The 17,156-nt window shown below is 45.9% G+C and overlaps 1 protein-coding gene across 2 annotated transcripts in view; it reads right to left on the bottom strand.

Annotated features, from left to right (window-relative positions):
• Window positions 1–17,156, bottom strand: part of PAPPA2 (pappalysin 2) — a 120,777-nt gene that overhangs the window by 90,280 nt on the left and 13,341 nt on the right. For both annotated transcript variants that reach the window (XM_053391237.1, XM_053391238.1), the window contains exon 2: window positions 13,682–14,744. In XM_053391237.1, the coding sequence (XP_053247212.1) occupies window positions 13,682–14,744 (1,063 nt within the window). The remainder of the gene's footprint in view (window positions 1–13,681; window positions 14,745–17,156) is intronic.

The following is a 17,156-nucleotide window of genomic DNA, read 5'->3' as shown; positions in this document are numbered from 1 at the left end:
CCAGCATTATTTCACACAACCCCTGAATCAACTTGGGTTTCCCTATTCTAGATCACTGTATCCTGGATTAACTGACTCCACTGAGAAGAACTGGATTTTTAGCTGATGCCAAACTTCCATCTGTGTGGTGAGATCTGTGATGGCCACTGCTGGATGCCTCCAAGTGATAAGCACACACGCACACATAAATAATCCCTAAATAAGAGAACAAGGAATGAAAGTTCCTATTATGGCACAATTCTAAACAGACAAGCAAAATGTAATTTCCTCAGGGGAACTCAGAAACGCCGCTCAGTAGCCTCAAGTCTTAAAATAAATCTTGTTTCCCAACCTGTGTGCATCTAGGAAAAACCACTCCAAAAAAACCACTCCAAAGGCTTGCAAGCCATCCAAATTCCATGGACTGAGGTCAGTCATGTTTGAAGGGATATTCCTGCCACTCTCCAGGGGAGACATTTTTCTCACTGCCGCCTGGAGGTCCCTTGACACTAGTAAAATGTTTCCCGCCTCCCCATTCGCTTTGACTTCATTATCAATCACCCCAGGGTTGTTGGCTTTTTCCATGAAGTTGGGCCAAGCAGATTTGATCTGATCCAAAAAGAAAAAGGGGGGGAAAGCAGCTAGATGTGAGGAAGGGGGAAAACAGACCTTCAATTACAGTGTGAGAGGAACTGCAGACATCCAGTGATGAGCGGCCCAGCGAAAGACCAAACAACAGAGACCAAATCAAATTTGGAATGACCGACTCCCTTGGGCTTCTTCTTTTGCTGGTGTCTCCACTGGTGCTTTCATCCGTCATAAACAAGTGTTAGTGCCAATGTTACTCTATTCCACAGTTATTCATTCGTATCCCTTAGGCCTTCTGCATAGACTTCTCCCCCACCCACCCCATCCCCACAATGGCTCCTAACCCGAGGATTCTGTGACACATTGTCTGCACATTAATGGGAAGCTGGAAACGACTCTGTATTCTATTTCTGATCTTCTAGGAAGAGTGTCTGTGCTTAAATAGACAAATGACAGCACCCACTCACAAGAGAGGTTTTGGCAGGCTCAAGGAAACTCCAAGGTTTGCAGAAGTACAAAAATATCTTCAGGGGAAATCCTAAAAGGGGGAGACCCACAAAATTAGACAAATAAGGACTGAGTATCATAAAATGCTTACTGACCATTGTGAGGAAACAAATAATCTGTTGGGATGGAGAGGCAAGAAAATGGTGTGGCTGGAGAATGAGTCTGGAAGAAGAGGGTAGAGACAACCATCTGATTCCCTGGATAGGTCGTGTCCTGGCTCACACTATTTTTAAATACAGTGGTACTTCTGGTTATGAACTTAATTTGTTCCAGAGGTCCGTTCTTAACCTGAAACCGTTCTTAACCTGAGGTACCACTTTAGCTAATGGGGCCTCCTGCTGCCGCCGTGCCGCTGGCACACAATTTCTGTTCTCATCCTGAGGTAAAGTTCTTAACCTGAAGTACTACTTCCGGGTTAGCAGAGTCTGTAACCTGAAATATTTGCAACCCGAGGTGTTTGTAATTCGAGGTACCACTGTATCTCCAAGGACAGAGGTGAAAGCGGCCCATAAAAATCAATGGAGAAATCCATTTTCTTAAACACAGCTGGGATTGAACACCAGTGTGTCTACCCCATGCCCAAAGAGTAGAAGGCAGAGACGATAGTTCCTGCTCTTTCTTATGTGGTCTCTTATTTAGGGCAAAACATTTTTAAAGAGCAAGGCCAATCCATCTCACTGTCCCAATATTGCAGGTTGAAAGGGCTTGCACCAGGTGCCCAACAGGGGCTGGGATGAAGATGGGTGGCTTACAACATCCCTGCAATAATATGCATTGCTCCTATCTTCGCATTGGGTTGACCACCGTGAGAACAGGATGCTGACCACTGACCCAGCAGGCTCCTCTTATGCTTACATTGCAGGCTGGGCTGAGAGAGTGATGTTCATTCTTATTTACTTAATACAATTAGCTGTATCCTGCATTTTAGGGCGCCAAGTCTTTTAAGGTGTTTTATAAGTAACACCAGAGCACGACAGAATATTGACAAAATAACAATAACTATCAAAAATATAAATGGTTATTTCACAACCACTTATTCTCATCCTTACACTAGTGCAACAGCCCTTGCATTGACATCCAGTGACAACCAAAATGGTTTGCTTTGAGAGCATTTGTTGCAGCCCGCATTTATTTGTTTTATTATTTATTTATTGCATTTATATCCCAACCTTTTCCTCCAAGGTGTTCAAGGTGGTTCTTCTCCTGTTCATTTAATCCCCTGGGGTAGGCTGAGAGGCACTGATTGGCCCAAGGTCACCCAGTGAGCTTCATGTCTGAGTGGAGATTTGAACCCTGCTCTTCCAGGTCTTGGTCCAACACTCCAACCATTGCACAACACTGCCTCTGTTTCATCACACGCTTTCCTAAAAGCAAAGGATTTTACACTTCTCTCACACGGATCCATTTCACTGTGCTTGAGACATCAGTGGGGGTGATTATCATCTTTGCACCTCCCCACGATCGTCTGAAACTAAACTCAGAAGCAGGAGAAGCATATGTCTCAATGTTAGCTTTAAACCTCCGTTCGAGTGCTGCTCTTCCGCTCACAGATTCCTAACATGCATGAACCTTGGGTGCTGAGAGAGAGCCTGTTGCTCATTCTGAGCAACAACACAGTGTTGCAGTTGGGGCAGCAGAGTATCACAGCAAGCATGAAGTAGGTGAATCAGTTTGAGAGGAAAAAGTCAGAGACAAATGACTTGTGGGAGAGAGCTGGATTCAGCCACCCCATTCTGCTGGAAGAAGCCACCACAAGGACTCCCACTAGCATAACAGGGTTTCCCTCCCCTCTCCTCCCCCCGTGTGCCCCTGTGCCTCCCCCAAATCCACTCTGGAGGGTGGTGGGAAATCCCAGAACAGTGTGTGGGGTGAGGAGAGATAATTAAGTTGGGCAAGCTTGTGCTAAGAGAACAAATGACATTGAATTCCACCCTTAGTTACAATCCAGTCCTGGGCATGTTAAGTGGAGCTTAACCACACATAGGATCACAGCCTGCACCAATCCTGTGTCCTTCAAGACACATTGCAGTCTTTCTGCAGGAGTAAAAAGGGGGAAAGCTGCCACTGAGCACCCCTTCCCCCAAATCCATCTTTCTGGTCCTTGGCAGTTACAACTACCAACTCTTTCAAGAGCTACTGATCTCAAGATAGTTGCTGTCAGAGAAACTGGTCAACATGTTTCCAAAGACAGCCACAACAGCTGAGGACTAACTGGAGCTCCAACACCAGCTTCTCCTCCTTTTCCCTCCTGGAAACAGTATGAGATGGGTGAAGATGAACTAAACTTGCTTCTCACAGTAGGGCTGGTAAAATTATTACCTACCATTTTTTAGCACAAAATGCAAGATCTCTGTAACTATGGGACACAATTTCAGGTTGCCCACCCCATAGGCAGCCAATCTGGCTATGCAGCAGGGTGACTCTCTGTCAGGGCTGTGCTGTGGAGGCAGGCAATGAGTCTGCTTCAGCACAACGTGGGATAGCTAAGTTGGTAGAGCATGAGACATTTAATCCCAGTGTTGTGTGTTCAAGCCGCATGTCAGGCAAAAGATTCCTGCATTGCTGGGGGTTGCACTCGATGACCCTGGGGTCCCTACAATTCTATAATTCTATATATGATCTAGTTAAACTAAATTCAGAGTGTGTTTTGTTGTTGCTGCTGCAGCTCATCTTCTTCAAAAACAAAACTGCAGCAAAACATGAGCGACATGAGCAGGACGGGATGGACAGGAGTCTGAATCAGGTTGTGAGGACTTTGCATGCCAGAGAGATCAGTCATGCTGGTCACTTAAGTCTCTGGACAAAGGGGTCAGCAGCTTCAGAAGGTCAGCCTGCTTCTTCTGGCACTCACCATCAAAATGCCATCCAGTTCATCATTTTAAAAAAAAATTAAAAATAGGTTTCAATGTTATACAACACAGTCACGAGCACGGCATTAAGATTATGGTGTCATTTCACATGGTGTTAAAACACGGACTGTCCATGCAGGCTCTACACAGACAGGTTTGTGAGGCTGGTGGAAGAGCTTTACTTGCTTTTCCCCTTACGTATGGAAAAAGGGAGACCAGGTTTGAACCCTGCCTCCTTTTATGCAAGCGGGGCTATAAAGGAAAATACCTTTGATGAAACCTGGTTTCCCAGTTCATCATTCATCTAGTTCATGTCCTCCAGGGACAGCTAAAAGCTATTCTCTCAGACGTTCCCAGAAGCTACATGGTGGATAGCAAGCGCCCAGATGCTGACCTGGGTGGTGAGGTTCTTTCTGACCCAGATTCTTCTCTACGGCTGAAGTCATACATAATACTGAAAGGGCGCTGAAAACACATTCTTCAGATGTGCTGCCAGTCCATTCTCACAGATGTAGACAGTGAGGCCCCTCCCCGATTTCTGCCTCTTCTTCCTCTTGCTCCATCTGGGGGAAATTAACAAGGCAGCCAGATGCAAGAGGCGGGCAGGGCTCCCATACCTTTATTGGTTGCTTAAAAGGAGGATTACAGAATAGGAAGCTCCTTCCAGGGGTGCTGTGTTTATCTGACAATTATTCACACATGCAAGACGGTAGAATGTGGCAAGATTTTCACTAATTTGAAACACTAATTTAGCAACTTGGTAACCCGGAGAAGAGGATAAAGACACAACAATTGTTTTTAATTGAGCTTAGAATGAAAAAAGCAAAATTGACAATAATTCTTCTGCTTGTTGCCAGCCTGGGGCGCCTCCCCAGATGGGAGACAGCAGTTTCCAGATGCACCGTGCAAAGCTGGGAAGAGCCTCCTAGCCGTGGAAACATCTGTGCAAGGGAATAAGGGAGTGAACAGCTGGAGCCAATTAGCATATTGTGCCTTCTTGGGTTCTCTTTCAAATTTCACTTCTGCACTACAATATAACTTTGTAACGAAGTGCACAAACACATGTGCATGAACAGGCACACATACACACCAGAGACAGGTGTTTTGCTCTAAAGTCCATGGCTAGCAGCAGTGGGCACCTTGAGATAAAACCTTTCCTTTGCTATGCCTGGTATGTTGTACACACATTGAGTCTCTCCCTGCGTTCCAGCTCTTATTCTGGTTGTTGGCTTTAAGCAGAAGGAGGAGGGTAAGGTGGTCCAATACAGAGAATCTCAGGGCTTCTTTACTTTCAACAACTGTATTGAAGAGGAAGTCTCAGCAGGTGCACCTTCTTGCATGCCTGCACGACAAGCTCCCCCAGTCAAAAAGAGAGAAATCCTCCCTCCACTAGGAGGAAGGAATCTTAAAGGTCCAAGAGTTCTGTGCTCCCTTGCATCTCACCATTGCCTCAAGGCAGAATTAAGATTACACAAAGGCATTCTGCTCAGGTGTAAAAGAATAAAGAGAACATTATGCCCACCAGCACCAGTCACACACCACAGGTTGGAAGGTGTACTTGTGGAGACACCCTGGAAGATCACAGGTGTGTGCTGCTTTTGAGTAGAACACTTGAAGAGCGCTCTCAAAGTGTCCTGAAGAGACTACCAACTCAGCGCACCCAATTCAGAGTTAAGGGTCACTACTTCACTCCCCTGCCGGAGCAGTCATTCCTTTAAACAAGGGTTTCAAACTTTCTGTCTTCCGACATCAATGTTATCTACTGAGGAATCCCTTGCAAGTCCACCCAAGGACCCTGAGTGCTGCAGAGGATCCAGGGCCTTTAACCAGGGCCAGCCCACTCATGAGGTGGACTGAGGCAGCTGCCTTGGGTGGCAGAATCCTGCAGGGTGGTCGCCCACCTCCATTTCCACTGCTAGAGAAGCAGAGGTAGGGGCTGCTTCTGGTGAGATCTCACGAGAGCACCAAGCTGCCGTGTGACCCAGTAAGCAAGGCTTTAGCAGAGAGGTAGGGATGGTGCCTTCCTGTTTTGCCTGTAACTCTCCTAGCTTGTGCATTGCAGAAGAAACTCAGTAATAATGGGAAACAGTTTCCCCCCGAAAAGTATGTCTGCCTTTACTTATCTGCTCACTGAGAATCCCCAACCAGCTTCTGAGGAACTTCCTGGGGCAAGTGTCTGAAAACTGCTGTCCTAAAGTGAAGGAGCAGCAGGACTTCTGATTCAGTCAAAGCTCTTTGAACCCTTTAGTGGTTCATCTGCTCCCACCTCCCCTCACAAACATTTACCCTCCTTATTTCCCCACCGCTATGGAGCGCCACGAAAGAGAGCCAGCAACAAGATCTTCACCACTCTGGTGCTTCTCTGGTGCTATCAGTGCCTTTGGAAGGGCCATCTGGATCAGGACAACAATGGGGTGGGGTGGGGGGAGACTGAGCACAAATACATATGAGGCTACATTTTGGAAATGCAGAAAACTTTGGGAAGGCTGATCATGGATCTGACCATGTAACATGCAGTTTCCCCCTTGGTCCAGCACCTAGGGCACCCATGTCTTCTACAAGCAAGCCATCTGCAAGGGACATTCCACCTCTGGTTGTGCCCACATTATGATTTGCAAAGCCTTTTGTTCTCTGCCCCTTGCTGCTCCTCACAACTCGGTGCGCATCTTGCCACACTCTCCTCTTACTTGCCCTTCTGCGTGCCAGGACTTACGATCACTTTACGAGCAACAGATGGAGTAGACATTCATCATGTGCTTAGATCTCTGGACAACATTATTATTAAGTCTGACTTAATTTCTACCCACCCTCCTATAAAACCGAATTGATAACAGCTTCTAGGCTGTCCCCTTTCCGTTGCTTTCCCAGACTCCTCAAACATAGGAGTCTCCAACTGTCAGGATCCGGGCCAGTATATGGCAGTGCACACATGGGCATGAGTCAGAGACTGGGCTTGGGTGCAAGAGATCCATCTGGCTGTCAGCAGTTCACAGATCATGGTGGTGTCATAATCAATGTCGAGAGAGATTTTGTAACCAAATCAGGGCAGGAAAGCAGGTGCAAGGAAGGAAGGAGTGCAGACAAAGGCACAGGAACAAGAGTGAAGAACAGGCAGGAGGGGGGAAATACAAAACTGAAGAAAAAGACAACAGGGACCCTGTCACAATCCTTATAGGCCACATTCCGGAGCTTTGTTCCTACTTTGTCGTTTCTGAGCACCCTTTCGTATTCACCATCCGCATGGTGGGAAAACGGTGGCATTTTGCCAGTAATCCAAATCATGGTCAGTACCCGGTTGAATACATAGGAAGCGCACCTCTTCTCGTGGCAAAAGAGGGTCTCCCAGAGCTCCTGCAAGTTTGAGATTCCTTTTCAGAGCAGAGGGTCTGGTCTCAGGACCACCCCACTGAGCCCTATCACGTTGCAGCATGAGCAGCAGAGAGGCCCATCCTCTCTATTTTTATTTATTTATTTATTTATATTTGCATTTTCAAAAACAGGAGCAGGGAGCATATTAAACCCCCCTCCCCTTCCCCTGTCCCACTTACAACTTCGTACCCAATACAGCATATATACATATACCATATGACGTCCCTTCCACACTTTTCCTGGTTCCTTTGCTTTTCTACTACTCCACGTAAGCCACATCTTTTTAATCATCCAACTTGTTATCTATTAAATTATCTATTTCAACTCTGCTGGATTCACTGGAGAGCTGCAAAGCTATGTATCTGTCTATACTGGTTCTTAAAATATTCACTAAACATTTTCTATTCCTCCTTATATTCCTTATCTTCATTTTCTCTTATCCTGTTCGCAAGACCAGCCAGTTCAGCACATTTGAACAATTTACACTGTCATTCTTCCTTAGTGGGGACTATATTTGTTCTCCACCTTTGTGCCACTAAGGTTCTAGCTGTGGTGGTGGCGTATAGTAATAAACTCTTTTGGGTTTTTTGGGTACCTCTGTTGTTACCATCCCCAAGAGGAAAATATCAGGTGTTTTGGGGAGAGGCCCATCTGCTCTAGAAGGGAGGGTAAGAAGGACCGCAGGTTGGAGCCAGGAGTACTGGCCAAGGAGGGAGGCTGTGAGGCGCAGCCCTGAACTCCAGCCACACACACTTCCCGCCCCCCTGGAAAAACAGAGAGGAGAAAAGCAAAGCTAAGAATGATGGAAAGGAAAGAGAAGGGCAAGGGACACCAACTGGAAGCAAAATGACACTGATTCAAAAAGACATATCAGGAGACAGACTAATAAAGTCCAAGAGACGTCTCAAGAGGAACTGCCTGACCTGTGTCTGAACAGGACGCAGAAGTATTTGGCTGACCCTAGTCGATAGCCACCACATTGCAAATGTTCTTTTCAGCACAAAGGGCAGCGTACCGACAGCCTCTTCACACACTATAAATCTCCTGCATGGAAAGCAGCTCAGCACAGAAAAAAGCACGCCCAGATAACGTGCAAACATACGTCCCACACACATTTCATTTTGGGTGTGTTCTACAATAACATTCAATGAACAGGTCCTCTGGAGGAGCCCTCAATGCCTTTCACTAGGTATAAAATGCATTTTGATCACTCGTGTGTTCTTAAAATGGCGAGTCCCTGAATCTCAGCATTCTACACACCATGGAACATGCAAGAGGACACTGGCCAATAAGAGGTTCTGGTTAGTCTTCCATTGAGAAACAGAAAGATTCCATTACTCTGCTCTACACAAAGCAGCAGAAATAAAGTGTGGTGGCCCATGCCCTTTAGTTTGCTGACATCACACCAATGTCTCACATTGGGGAACTTCAGTCTTTCTCTATACCAATGAAAGCCAGGTGCCCATTGCCACATCTACCACATCACTTCAAAATGCCAAGGCCCCTGTCACCCCAACTGGTGCACTTGACCACTCCAAATAATCTACTTACTTTCTGAACCAGCATCTACTGAGGAGGAATAGAGACTAATACCAAGTGCTAACTTGCTAACTTGGTGGCGCTGTGGTCTAAACCATTGGGCTTGCCAATCAGAAGGTCGGTGGTTCGAATCCCCATGACGGGGTGAGCTCCTGTTGCTCGGTCCCTGCTCCTGCCAACCTAGCAATTCGAAAGCACATCAAAGTGCAAGTAGATAAATAGGTACAGCTCCAGCGGGAAGGTAAACAATGTTTCCGTGTGCTGCTCTGGTTCACCATGCTGGCCACATGACCCAGAAGCTGTCTGTGGACAAACGTCGGCTCCCTTGGCCTGTAAAGCGAGATGAGCGCCGCAACCCCAGAGTCATCCACGACTGGACCTAACGGTCAGGGGTACCTTTACCTTTAACTTGCTAAGCTGTGCATGACACCATTTTGTAAGCCTGTCACAAGTCTTCCCTTTTTCCCCCTCACCATGGAGAGTGTACCACGATGCTCTTCAGATTGCAGGTGGGGAGTTCACATGACTAAATTTCTCCAAACAAACAAAAAAATAAATTAAAATCCCCATATGCAAAAAACTGCCGTTTCAGTGAGAAGGCTAAGCTAAAACCTTTCTCTCCTGGTATTTTATTTTTCTACCTGCAGGATGTTTTGAGGTCATTGTTTGAATGCAGGAACATTCAGTGATGTGAACCCCTTCCAAAAATCTGAAGTGGAAGAGTCCAGACAAAGGCTTGCCACCTCCTGGAGAACTAGGCTCCAGGTCACTCACTGTGCTACAAAACCCAGGAAGAACTTAAATCCAAAGCTGATGGTCTATCCACAGCTCTACCCCAGCTGCCTGAATACTTTACAGTTACATAAAGTAAAATATAAGGCTTAAGTTCACCTTCCCTGTTGCCCTGTTGTTAACTCCTTTGCTTTACTCTGGCACAGCAGACCTTGCTGAGTGAAGAATATAACTAGCTAAGCCTCCACAAAATGGGAGACAAAGAACAAATATATAATCTCCTTGCCACAATCATCGTGGTGATCATTCCCACCTAAGTAACAACCCCCACAATGGTCTCTCTCAGAAGGTGGTGGACTCTCTTTCCTTGGAAACCCAGCCAGATGGGCAGGGTAAATTATTATTATTATTATTATTATTATTATTATTATTATTATTATTATTATTGGTTTTTATGCAGAGGCTGGATGGCCATCTGTCATGGATGCTTTAGCTGAGATTCCTGCATTGCAGGGGGTTGGACTAGATGACCCTTGGGGTCCCTTCCAACTCTACAATTCTGTGATTCTCTATCAAGCTTAGAGTTTGTAGGGATATGGATTATGTTTATTTAATAATGAGCTGGTTGTATGTAAAATTGAGGATTAAATTTGGCGAAATGTGAAGGGTGGGAGATGCTGGGAGATTGGTAGTGTTTTAGATGGGTGGAATGCATGTTATATATTTATACTACATATATATATATATATATATATATATATATATATATATATTTTCTAGGGTTTTCATTTTCACCCTCTGCATGCAGCCCCAGTGAGGATGAATTGTTTATTACTGGGGCCAGATGCCAGTCAGCCCTGTTCAAGGCCAGGGAGGAATTTGTGTGTGTTGTCTGGGAGGAGGCAAGGTCTGTTTTTCTCAGGCAAAATGTTGCTCAGGAGGTATCAGAAGGAAATGTTTCAAAATGGATGAATGACCATTACTGATAGGTAAAAGAGGATTTACTCTGCTCCATTATTTTGAGGACAGGTTATAACAATGTATAGAAGCCATAGCAGAAATTGGCAAATGAACAGGGTGATGTTTAGGGAGAAAGGATGAGTGTATTTTGAAATGATAGTTGGAAAAGTTATTTTATTGCCTGCCCTTGCCCCAGTAGGCTATGCTCTTTTTAGTTGGCTACATGTTGTACAAGCCTGCAAAAGACTTATGTCTGGGCCATGAAACACCTTGAGCGACACCTACGACACTTGATCTTAGCCAAAAGGCCGAGAACTGTGCACACGGCCCTTTCTTCTTGAAATTAGGATGGGATGAACTGTGATTATAATAAAAAATACATTGTTGTTGTTGTTGTTCCACATGTGTCTGCGTGTGAGATAATGAGAGGAACTTCAGTTGCAACCACATAATGGAATATCGTTTTCCTCCGGCGATAAATCTAGCCCAGTCTGCATCTTATTGCTCTGGCTCCTTGGGGCTTCTTTTGTTTGGTGTTTTTTAATGGTAGCTGGTAGACAGAATCAATCACACAAGCGGTAATCCCCTGCAAATGGAACTTAATAGATTTTTTAAAAGGCAGCCTATTGACCCAGAGACCTTAATGGCTCAGGAGCTGCTTGAGTCTGGCATGCAAATTCGCCAGCAGACAGTTTATAAATGCACACAAATCGAAAAGGGTAGTAAAAATCCTTTTAAGTGGCAGGCCCTCCAAAAGCACAACAGAGAATTTCCAGCATTAGAGCTCTTGGTATTTACATTATAACCTCCCATGGTTGCCTCAGTGAGATGCTGAATGGATAGCCGGCAGGGAGCCAGCCTCTTCCTGCCACAGCTGAAGAGGATGACATCACCAGGAAGACAAGCAGGTGTCCAGCAAAGTTTTAGGACTTTGGATTAAGGGAACTGGGCAATAGATATCAACATCTTGAATTGACCTTTCATTTTAGGTGGAGCTATCACCATGTTTTGCCATATGTGAAATTCTGGTGAGAAACTAGGAGGTCCCTACTTGAGAAAAGAATCAAAGGAATTTTTTTAAGCCTTGCAAAGTGAACATCTCAATATTGCCACCAGATTTTGCATTAAGTAACATTTCAAAGCAAAATGAAAGACTCCTGCTTTAGCAAAACAACCATGGAATTTTGAGGGAACCCAAAAAGATATTTGCAGTTCCGTTCTGTGCATTGTTTCTTTTTCGACTGATCAATGTGACTGATCATTCTGTCAGGCAGTGTGAAATGTGGGATAGAGTCTTGCACCTCTGAGCCTTAGGTGTGAGCCCGGCTCTGCCTTGGGATCACTGTCTGGGCCTCAGGCAGATTCAATTCCCACTCTTTGCACAGGAGAAACAGTGACCCCAAGAATAGTGCATGGATTAAATGAATGCAGGTTATAATGCACTCTGCAAATGAAAAGTGCTATATTAGATTCAGGATTATGACAACGCCCACCTGCATAGTTCAGTTTCCTGGGTCATAGATGTTGTTTTTTAATTTAGGATGGCCATAAACGTAAAGGTAAAGGGACCCCTGACCATTAGGTCCAGTCGTGGCCGACTCTGGGGTTGCGGTGTTCATCTCGCTTTATTGGCTGAGGAAGCTGGTGTACAACTTCCGGGTCATGTGGCCAGCAGGACTAAGCCGCTTCTGGCGAACCAGAGCAGCACACAGAAACACCATTTACCTTCCCGCTGGAGTGGTACCTATTTATCTGCTTGCACTTTGAGGTGCTTTCGAACTATTTGCAGTACTGTTATCTCCTGCAACAAGACTCTTCCCTCGATTTATTTCTTATGAAATGAATTCTCATCCAAATATATATTTAGATCCAAGGCACTGAGCATTCCAGGTAGCAGAAGACTGTATACAGGCCAGAAGTCTCTTTTTCTCTGGGATATGAAAGGGCACTCATTATTATTATTTTCTTTGGGGGGGGGGTTGTAATGTAAGAATCACATTTTAAACTCTGTACCAGAGAAATTAAAAAAAAATTAAACTCCCAGCCTGCTTCTCTCCCCACAATGTTACCCTTGGCAGCCGAGGGTCACTGGCTCTTGCGCTCGTCTCCCCCACGGCCTCTTCCAGGCTTGTTTGGACTGCAGGGCTATGGAGCCTTCGGGTTCCATGGCCTCTCGCTCTGAACAGGAACAATTCCTATTTCCTAAAATAATGGCCCTGACCAAGCCAAAGAAAACTAAAAACAATATATTCATTTAACAACACTAACAATTTCACCAGAACTTGCCAACTCAAATGCTAGCTAAATCATTCCAGAAAGGCTTTCTACTGGACCTGAAGAAATCCCAAAAAAACTCCTCTAGCTGATAGTCATCTTTACTTTTGGACACGAGCAGGCCCCTTGGTGGCGGTCGGGGTGTGTGTGTGTCAATATTAGCAGCTCTATGCGGAAGACTTCCATGTCAATTGGCAAGGAGACGTACATCGCCGTTTAAGGAGTCTCCACATTCACTGGCTGAGTCTACAAACAACACGAGGGATATTCAAATTACAGACATGAAATCAGCTTCAACAGTCATTCTCCCTTCCCATGAGAGCTGTAGCGCTGCGAGGAGAGCCCAGAGATCTCTAAACAAATAATTATGTGCACCATTGCCAAACTTAAATTCCAATACAGAGGTGGTGAACATTTTAAGTAGTATAAAGCCATTAAATGTCTGAACGTGAAATAGGGCAGAAGCAGGTATTGGAAACCTGTGAACCTCCAGAAGCCATTGGACTACAACACCCATCATCACTGGCCGGCCACTGGCCATGCTGGCTGGAGCCAAGGGAAGTGGGAGTAACAGAAGAGGGAGGACCACAGGCTCTCTGCAGGTAGCCAGCCTCAGGCACATTTACTCCTTTCTCCTTCTCCCACCCACCCCACCCCCCATCAGCAAACATCTCTCTCCCTTCCACTGCACTGCTAGCACTGCATCAGCAGTAGTCAGTGCGGACCACAGTTCACATTAGCCTAAACCCAGAGAAATGAATAGTATGAGCGGGGAATCAATGGACATGATCCTGTGGACTTCATTGCAATGGGCTTTAGTGGCTAGGAGTCTCCAGGCAGGAGGGCAGGGCCCTCCCTCCCTCCCTCGTCCGCCCACAACTTACCGGTGTGGAGATTCAGGGTCAAAGCATGTCTTCTTCACGTTGGTCACTCTGGGGTTGCAACAGTCGCCGTCGTCAAAATTGTCAAGCATGTTGTTGCATTCCATGTTGCAAACCCCATCCCTGCGCACCCAGTCGTAGCAGCGCCCCAGCCGGCGGCAGTCCCCCCCGTCATAGCCAGTCAGCGGGTGCTCACACTCGGGGTCACAGTATTCATTGCCAATCTTGCCGGGTTCACAGTTCATCAGGACTACGCGGTGGCGGAGCAAGGAGCTCTGCACCTTGTGTACGCTCAGTTGCCAGGTGATGTTATAGCGGCCAAAGGCGCCGCTCAGCACCCGGTGCTGGTGGGCAATCTGCTCCTGGCTGACAGTAGGATGGAGCCCCTCGTCGTCATGAATGTTGACGACCCGGTAACGGACCACCTTCTCATTCCTCAGTGGCCAGTGGCTGTTGTAGTAGGAGATCAACTCCACGTTGTCGCAGACGGTCTGCCCACAGAGAGGGGGCGCGAGCGGTGAGAAAACTGGAGGCTCTGGCGCTTGGAAGGACTCCACCAGCGGGTAGGCACCATCTTTGAATGTTACCCATTGCTGCTCCAAGCGGCTGAACCTTGCACTGAGCACCATGGTAGCTTCTCTGTCTTCAACCTTTCTCAAGAAAGCTCTCTGGAGTTTCTCCTGGGGTAAAGCAGCATTCCAGATGGCCAGCAGAGCCAGGTGGCCACGGAAGTGGTGCCCGTCCTCCGAGCTGTCACCTCCCAGAATCAAGGTGCGGCAAGAAGCCATGAAGGGACTGTGGAGGGCCCCAGACTGCAGGGAACTACGAGCCACCCGTTCCCCGTTCAGGTACAGCAGCATCTGCTTCCCGTTGTAGGTGGCGGCCACATGAGCCCACGTATTGAGTTCATAGCGGTGTGGTACCGATATGGTGGAAGATCTCTTGAAGCGGTCTGTCCGGAGTGAGAAGAAGAATCGGGCATCCTTCTTCCCAGTGTTCTCCTGCGTCCGGATGCCAAGAGTCCAGCCCCTGTCACTGGCAACGTGGGAGCAATTGTCAAACACACCTGAGTGGAGGAGAGAGAGGAAAAAAGAAGAAAATTCAGCACAGGGGATGCTGGGACAAAGACCACACTACCTCTCAACTCCAGAACAGAAGGAGTGAGTTTAGGATGAAGCCACACTAGATCTTCAAACTGGCTTGGATCCAAGGGCACTATAGTGGCTACCCTCAAGGAACCCTGGAAACTGCAAGAGATGTGAAGAAGTCTTTGTTTAAGAGGGATGACAATTTCCAAGGTTTCTTGCTAGCAAATCTAAACCAAAACAGGTTGGAAATGCATTTAAAATTTGGTCCACCAGACACCAATTCAAACTGGGTTCTAATTTGTAGCCACAACGATAGTATCCAACACTAATCATTAACTTGGGCTGAGTGGAATCTGCTACATCAGTCATGGTGCTGTGCAGGCAGCAAGAAAGGGCACATTCCCTGCACCATATCCATCTAAAGATCTTATTGGAGAAAGAAGTGCTTTGTTCCAAATCTGAGGCAAGAAAAGGAGGAAGACAAGCAGTGTGGAGGCGCCCCCATCACATATCTTCTCCAGCACTGAGCTGGTTTTTTTGTGGCGGGTGGGGGGGGAGTCTTCCAGGTTTGCAGCAAATGCCAGTGGTGACAACTGGCCAGTCCCTGCAACTACCACTGAGAAACACACACACACCAAATCCCTGTAGCTGTTCTGAAACTTTTTTTCAGATTGCTTTTTTAATTCCTAAAAAGGAAAGTGAACACACTGGCCGGAGCATGGCAAAAATTATGGCTGAAACAGCATTAACCTCAAAGGAATATACTTCAGTCATGCAAACTGCAAATCAGGGAGAAAACTCATACTGTGAGTGAGTGCCACCACGGTGACTTCTCTTTAAATAATACATCAGTTTTCTTGACCCTGCACTGTGAAAACTTCTATAAACTGGAAAACAGCGATTGATGCCTTCCTGCTGTTGTACAGCTATGCACAATATTACATTTCACTTTGTAGAAGCCTTATCCTTCCACACACAAACATTCTACTCCTCCTCTGTCCACGATATTGTCACCGGGAGATCGTGGGGTGGGCAGTCGTTCCATAAGATGACCTCAGGCATCTCCAACTCCTGAACTATGCAAAGCTCATCATTATAAGAACTGTGCCTGAGTTTTATTCCTCTCCCTCTTCCTTCTCTGTCACATTTCTCTTGTATGTGAACTTTTTTCCCCATTTAGATTGTATTATTATCATCATCATCATTATCACTATTATTTATTATCAATAAAATATTATTATTAATAATTCATTGTCACTATTATTTGTATTACTAGATCAGGATCTTTGCTTGCAACTGAAGGCGGTCTGTAGTCTTCAAGGTCGCAGCAGCAACCAAGTCAGGCTGCATCCAGGGATCAGAACCTGCTTTGTTCAGCTTTGTTCCCTACCAGTGGAGCTATCCAGAGAATCAGTGCTGACTGAGCAACTAAGCCCCTAGGAAAATCACAGCGGACAGCCCCTGAGTGGCTACTCTTGGTCTCAGTCTTGTCTGTGTTGAACAGGCTCATTTCTTGCCTCTTCAACAGAACAATTATTTTCTCAGCTGGCTTACTGGGAGAACTGAATGTAGCCTGGAGAACCACCCTAGCTTCCATTCTGCAACCAGGCCACTTATATTCTGCAGACTGGGTATTTGCATGCATTTTGCATAAATTAATTGGCTGAAATCGCTCATGTTTTAGGATACTTATTTTTTTTGCAGGTGAAAAGGGGGGTGTTAAGTAATTAAAAGAGAAGGACATAGAAATGTTTCTATGCTCTTGTCCTCTTGTCCATGAGGGTTAGAACCATGTTTTATTTAAATGACATCTGATGACCTTAGGATGCCAAATGTGTTACTAAGTGTGAACAGTTGCAGGAATATCTTGTCAGGGGCTCATTGCCAGCTCCAAAATTCCCTTCTTCTTGTCAGGGACTCTGAAGCTTGAAGTGGGAACCTCATGGCCTGAAACTGGAGCCCAAACTAGCAAACTGTCCAGTGGGCCTGAATGCATTCAACTGCAAGAATCCTCTTAAGGCACAGAAAGGAATAAGAATATGCAACACTGGCCCCGCCTGAAGCCTCTAGGTTGGCCATTCACAGTAGCTCTTGGCCAGGTCAACAGAAGAATGCCTTCTGCTCAGTGAAGCTGGAGAATATATCCACCACATCTAATGAAAGGACATTTTAGCTGTACATTTAAATATTTTTTATAGCTTGAGGAAATGCTTTCATTAATGTTCTTACCCATCCTGAGCCTTCAAGGTGAGGAAATGTTACGTATTTTAAAAACATACAAAAATACTCTGCTACCACAGTTCTAGAAGCATCCCTTCCCAGAAGTTCTCCCTCAAGAATCTACTTCTATTCACAGCCCCGAAATCTCTTTTAAGGATGAGTTAGCACGA

Source organism: Podarcis raffonei, chromosome 6, assembly GCF_027172205.1.
Source record: "Podarcis raffonei isolate rPodRaf1 chromosome 6, rPodRaf1.pri, whole genome shotgun sequence".
NCBI classification, from domain to species: Eukaryota; Metazoa; Chordata; class Lepidosauria; order Squamata; family Lacertidae; genus Podarcis; species Podarcis raffonei.
This window is presented reverse-complemented; position numbering and strand designations above follow the sequence as displayed.